Raw genomic sequence first — 7,200 nt, 5'->3', positions numbered from 1 at the left:
TACTTTAGAAGTGCTACTATTTTAAAATCACTAAATGTTTCCAACGTATTAAATTTGAAACTTAACTCCAATTATTCTTATTTTATATGGTCCAAAAAAACATTATTGTTACGTTAAAGGGTACTTGTCACATACATTGTATTATCATAATCCCTACTATGATTTCTTACCAAACATCAAACCAATGTTCAACTTCTAGGGCAATGTCGTATCTTGGTACACTTTTGTTTTACTCGTGTTCAAAATGCTTAGATGTTGTTTTATGACCAATTAGTTCATTAAGCCATTACAAACATACGCACATTTCACCCACTATCGTCACAATCATGCACGACTTCCTGTATTATATAAAGTGTGTGTTATGGAAAACGACTGTCCTGTACTTAAGTCAGACATGGTGGATTTTTTTGCATTTAATCTGCATCACATTTTGAATCAAAGCGATGCTAGCACTGGTGTATTCATTGCTTGGATACCGGGTAGTGTGTGACGTCATTGCATTGCTCATGTATTTAATAAGGGCAGCTGTAGTGACCCACCTGGCCATTGCCGTTAATGATACCTTTTTGTGTGCGCAATAACAAGCATCTGTATTCTAAGATGTGTTGTGCAATATCGTAACAGAATTTCAACAAAATTGAAGGTTTAGCACAAAGTACGCACAGCAACGCAGTTAGGTTTAAGTAAAATAAACACTGCCATATACTATTGAGGAGTAAAGATGGATTTTGCAATTTATTTCTTCCATTCGGTAGTGCATTGCTTTGAAAGGTCAAATACGGATTTGAACCATCCGTATTAAGGAATAGCATATCCACAATAATATTTGGCTTTCGCCAACTATGTTGTTTAGAAACTAAATATGATTCATAATAGGATAGTATTCAGAAACTTAATGTATATCTCTCTGGGGCAGTTTCTGGATTTGACATTAAAGGTAGCGTACTTAAGTGTTTAACTAAGGTCGTGCGTCCCCTCCCATCGAAACCTAAATACCATAGGCTCCAAACGTGGTATGGGGATTTGGGGTCGGCTCATAACCTTGTACAATGGTTCAGGCTGGTTTAATTTATAACATATTGACTTGACTAACTAAATAAAAGATTCTGAGGGTGAGAACACTCTGTGAAACATGGTTTACTCCCTTAAATGCCATTAAATACTATTATTAAATGCATTTGAATAAATCAGACAAACCATACAACAACTTTGTTGTAATAGAAAGTTATTCAGGGTGGCGAGAATTGTCATGTGGATATTGACGAAAAATTCCGGCGCCAGTTGAACAAGTTATGTGTATCGATAGTGAAAACATTTCGCCGTGCATACATGCATAGTAAAACAAACAGACGTCCCTGATTTGCCACATGTTTTGAATGGGCAGAAAAAAGCACGATTTTCTGCCACATGCAAGTCTGGGAACTGACACGGAAACCAGATTGACACATGACTGGCCAGTGAACCAGAGCACTGGCCCCTGCATGCAAGCGGACATTTATACACATGACACAAACAAGCTTGACACATGTCTGGTCGGTAAACCAAAGCACCGGCACCTGCATGCAAGCGTACTAATACATAGGCGCGTTTAACACATTAACAGCACGGTGTTACATAACTAATGCAAATAAATAAGAACTAATTGGAATGCAATCCCCGCACCACGATTAAGACAATTGAGCCGAAGTTCCTTTTCCCGCAGTTTGGGAGAGAAGACCTTGTATAATCATTTTGGTTAGAAATCTGGCTAAATTGAGATTTGTTATTTGACTGCGGCCAGAATTATTCGCCCGCACGACTTAAAAAGACAACGAAGTACATGTACATAGTTAAGAGCGTTAAAACAGCCATGATGTCTGCATCGTTCCAACAAAAGGTCTTGCAGTACGTTCCTTATGGTCATTGGTTAGCAGTTGTTTAGCGACACACAGCACTATCTTGGTAGGATTGTTTCTGGTCCCGTGGTGTGCGGTGTCAGCTGGAATTCGAATGGATTTGACCCCTGGTTACGCATGGCTTACTTGCTGATGTTGCGACGAGTGCTGTACTGTCTCTGTGAATGCAACCGACACCATCTTGAATGAAACGGCATTATGATTGATAAACAAGTACACACTATTCAAGTGATGTTCCGTACGGGTTATTCATATAATATTAATAGTTTAATCGGGTGTGGTGGGTGGGTAGATAATTATTTTCACGGTATTTTTTCCACGTGTTGTTCCGTCAAAGGCTAGATCGAAAAGAACGTGCTGGGCTAGTCACCTGGGGCCGGTTGCTCAAAACCTCAGTTAAATTTAACAGTACGTTAAAGTTTTAACGGTCCGTTTAATTTTAACTATTATTGGTATGAGGTTGCTCAAAATAAAGTTAGAATTTAACGGCGGGTTTAACGGTTGAACCAGCCGTTAAATGTAACGGAGGAATAGACCTACGTTAAAACATTAACGGAAGGTTTCCAAGATGGCGGCTCTATTTGTAAATCATAGAAAAGTGAAAGAATTTCGGCACACTGCACATGTACAGAATATGCTAGACAATGAGATGTATGCCAGATACAGATATACGAATGGTGGAATAGATTATCTAGAGAATTTGCTGAAGGAATCGCTGGAAAGAACGACAAGAAGAAACAGAGCACTTACTGTTAGACAGATGATTCTGATTACGTTGCGCTTCTTCGCCACAGGAGCATTTTTTAACATCATTGGTGATAGCATGGGCTATCACAAGTGCACTGTGTCACGTGTTGTAGCCCAAGTAACAGAAGCAATTTGTGGTCACATACATCAGTTTGTGATGTGGCCTGATGCCAATGCTCGAGCATGGAATATGACAGAATATTTTACGAAAGCTGGTTTCCCGAATGTTGTTGGATGTGTAGACGGAACACATATCCGAATCCAGGCGCCATCCGAAGACGAACCAGCCTTCGTGAATAGGAAAGGCTTCCATAGCATCAACATGCAGGCTGTATGTGACATCAAAGGTATAAAACTTTGAGTTTTCCACTTTTGTTTTCAGTATTTCCATCTTTTCTTTCGAACGCTTAACATAATAATTATATTGTCAATTCGGCCAAAACACGTCCGGTTAAAGGGCGATACTAAAAGGCTGACTGGAGCGCTGACAGTATACATAAAGAGGGAAAATGCTTACCAAAAATGTTATTAAATGCTGACCAAAAATTAAATAGTGATTTTATATTTCTATTAATTAATACAATAATTCAAGTCGACGTACTATATTATTTATCATTTTTTTGTTAAATAAATAACTCGTAGACATAGGTAACATATGGTACCGTACTCAAAAAGATTTTGTATACAGAGTCTATGCATACAGATTGTGAAGAGTTTGGAAGATGCAGGACGAAGTGAACCATTACCCAAGTGAACCACTGCCATTTGCGGATTCAACTCTGATTATTATTGCACAGTTTAATTGTTTAATCATTTTTCAGGAAAATTTACAAGTGTAAATGCAAGCTGGCCTGGGTCGTGCCACGACGCGCACGTCTTCAGAACGTCGGGATTGGCAGCCAAACTGACCATTGAACATGTGGCGTTTTCAGATGGTGTCCTTTTAGGAGACAGTGGGTATGAACATGAAAAGTTTGCTTGAATCCATTAAATTTCCAACTTTATATATCGCAGTAACTTGAAGCTAAGGGAAGTAACCGATACTTTGAGTTTCAACAGTACTTTCATTTAGTTTTTCTTTGCGTTCAAATCGCTTTATGATGGCGGACGGCCAGGGGGGACATCGATCTAAAAATATTAGATTACCCTGGATATCGGTCGTCCAGGTGCTGGAAAAGTGCAAATTATTCCAGCGAAATGGTTAGGGTCATTCAAGCCCAGATTCTTATAAAACTAGGCTTGATCGACCCCAGCTGTGCTCACATATTGAAATGAACGTCAAGATCAGTCGATGTAACAACTGTTTGAAGAATGGAAATGTTTACCGTCCAACTCCGAAAATACGTGAGAAAAAAATTGTATTTTTTAATTTCCAAGTACTCGTTATTTTTTATAGCTAATGCCATCCAAAACCAATGTGTTATGTCTCATTTTTTTCAATTTATTTTTAAAAACCGGTTTAATAATGCACTAGTCAATTGTAACCCCCCCCCGGTCCGGGGAATAGTGGGGACTTGGCTTTCGGTCCAGCCAAGCCGGGCCAAAGTCCTCTACCTGTGGGAAGGAACTGCTCGTGAAACCCCCGCCAAATGCCCCTGAACCCACGGGAATCTTATGTTAGGCCCATTCCCGGGAAGACAAAACCACTGCATTCACTCGGCACTGTGGAGCCACCTAGAAGGTAAAAATACGGCCCATTTCCCTGGCTTTCCCCGGTATACCCCCGGAACTGGGGGGCTGTGGTTAAAATTGACTGGTGCATAAGTCATTGACAAATTTGTCCAAATGACAAAACATGTGTATCATACAGGATAAGACATGGTTGAAAAATGCCTCTGGTAATTATTATGCGCACTGGGGCAATTATCAACCAAAAGCCATGGTCAACCATGTATTATCTTTATAATTTACATAATAATGTAATAATTATAAATATATAATATTTTTATAATATTTATTTGTCATCTTAAGTAAACCTCACCATGAAGTGTTCCCTTACTTCATAAACCTTGGAATATTTTTTTTAAAATAATTTTTAGAATTATTCAAAATGCCAGAAATAATACCTGTTTTCTGACTGAAGCATAAGAAATGAAATACACATGAAAACAAAGGTCCTTATTGATATATACATCAGAAAATGATGCTTTTGTGATACTGTCGGATTACAGCTGATTAATCGGATAATGGATGGATCAGGGTCTCCGATTAATCGATTATGAAAATCCAAGGTGATTGCCCATCACTACTACATAGATAAGATTGATTTTGTTACAGTAATAAGAATATGTATTAAAGGTTCTTTATTGGATGTATTACTTATGAATCAGAGACATCCATCCTTGCCAAGTTGCATTATTATGTCTTATTATATGCAGGTACGCCCTGAAGCCATTCCTCATGACCCCTTTTATTAGGGTTGACAGTGAATCAAAGGAAAGATATCAACAGGCACACACTCGGACAAGGGCCTGCATCGAAAGAGCATTTGGCAGGCTTAAGAGGAGATTTCATGTTTTACATTCAGAGGTACTACTTGTGTATATGAATAATGGTTGTATATTAATTAATGTTATTTATTAGTGTTTAAACTACATGTTGTGTGCCTTACTGTTGACTAAATTTAATTTCCACTTAATGTATTGTGCTAGTATTTAAATCATGAACATATTTTATCTTGTAACTTTTAATGTATCTGGTTATTTTTATAATGAAGCCTATAATCTTATTGCAACCTATGCATTTATACTATAACATGTGATATTATGATCTTGAATCTTTCTTAGTCTTTTGTTTGTATGTTATTGGATAATCTATTATGTCGGAAATAGCTAGTGTTATTTATGATTATCATAACCGATTTTAAATAAGATTAATTTATCTTATCGTATCGTTTCTTAATAGTTATAGTATTAGTACACGCACTTAAACAAACACCAAACCGATCATGCATGTACGCGCACACGTTCAAATATTCACCTTTTTCAATTAAATTATATTATTTTACAGATACGCCTCAGACCAGAAAAGGCATGCAAGGTAGCTGTGGCATGTGTAATCCTACATAATATTGCAGTGGACATGAACATGCCTATGGACGACGATGAGTTCATTCAGCCACAGAATGGGAATGATGGAGTACACCAAGATGGTGGTACTGGCGTTGCCACTAGAGACTTCATTGTGGAAAACTTCTTCTCTGTGTAGTATCGATATATATACCACTGCTATCATAAATGCTCGTTCATCATCACCACTGCTCGTTCTTCATCACCACTGCTCATTCTTCATCACCACTGTTAGTTCACCACTGTTAGTTCATCATCACCACTGTTAGTAAATCATCACCACTGTTAGTTTATCATCATCGCTGTTAGATTATCAACATCTTCATACACCTCTTGAAGTAAAAAATAATAATTCTTACATTGTTTGCTCTTCATTCATAATTGTTTGTGTATTGTGTAAAGGCACTTATTAATGAAAAACAACACCGGTTGGATACATGGATTTTTTACGTGCTCACTTTATTTTGGCAACTAAGGTAAATCGCTCAGAATGGCCCAAATATTACAGACAGACAATTCACACTGAATTAAACACATCATGTAGGTAACTTTACAAGCTCGTACATAAATTGCAAACAGTCAAATAATAAATAAACGCCATGAAAACCAGGATGAAATAAACCATATCACATGTTCATGTTTAACTCTCGAAGAAGGTTGTCCGGATGAATCCGTCTATTTCCTCTGCATCAAGTTTTTTTTCATATTTTTCCATCACTCTCAGCTTCACCCGATTGATTTCCTTCTGTAAAACAAAACAAAACATAAACAACTTTGCCGATTTGGTAATACAATCTTTATTCTTTGGCATATATAATTCATCTAACATATAATTGTTGTGGTTGAAACCCCTTTTGCATTGAACTACATGTACATTTATACTTTTTGTAACATCCTCCGTACCCTGAGTGTTTTTCATACCTCTTGCTGTGCCAATTCCACCTGATTTTGAAAGTATATAATTTGCCAATCAATAAGTTCCTCTGCTTTGGTCTTCCTTCTCTTGACACTATTAACAATAAGGATTATGATAATAAGGATCATAATAATATGATGTTATATCAGTGAACTGAAACTATTGCTAATTGTGACAAAAATTATCAAATAACGTGTGGATTCAAACTGTTAATGTTGAAGTTTACTCAATTGGTGTATATTTCATATATCGTATTTTTACAATGCAGTTGTTTGAATACATGGCAAATACTTACACACGTTCCTGTTTGTGTTCTTGGTAACTGCTCTTTGATGGTCCTGCAGTAGCCTGTGCCGCCATCATGATCTTGGATGGCGGGGGTAACTTTGATGACCTAAGGCTTTCACTCTCCGCATCTTCTTCATCTGTTAAATTTGGTATAAACGAAAGACCATCTGCGAAACAAAATAAATGTTGTAACAATTAAGATAAGGGAGGCAACTGTGTCAACTAGAATTATAGTCAGAGTCGATTTTTTTTCGGACGTTTTAACTTAGACGAAGTATTTGAAGGT

At 37.3% G+C, this 7,200-nt stretch overlaps 1 protein-coding gene across 1 annotated transcript; it reads left to right on the top strand.

Annotated features, from left to right (window-relative positions):
• The first annotated feature begins 2,334 nt into the window (after positions 1-2,334).
• Positions 2,335-5,964, top strand: LOC128238330 (putative nuclease HARBI1). The gene is made up of 4 exons (XM_052954148.1): positions 2,335-2,989; positions 3,464-3,599; positions 5,021-5,171; positions 5,652-5,964. The coding sequence occupies exons 1-4, from the start codon at positions 2,464-2,466 to the stop codon at positions 5,847-5,849; spliced, it is 1,011 nt and encodes a 336-aa protein (XP_052810108.1). The 5' UTR covers positions 2,335-2,463; the 3' UTR covers positions 5,850-5,964.
• The last annotated feature ends 1,236 nt before the right edge of the window (positions 5,965-7,200 follow it).

This window comes from Mya arenaria, chromosome 6, assembly GCF_026914265.1.
Source record: "Mya arenaria isolate MELC-2E11 chromosome 6, ASM2691426v1".
Taxonomy (NCBI): domain Eukaryota; kingdom Metazoa; phylum Mollusca; class Bivalvia; order Myida; family Myidae; genus Mya; species Mya arenaria.
Note: the sequence above shows the minus strand (reverse complement) of the source record. Positions and strands in the feature narration are given on the sequence as shown.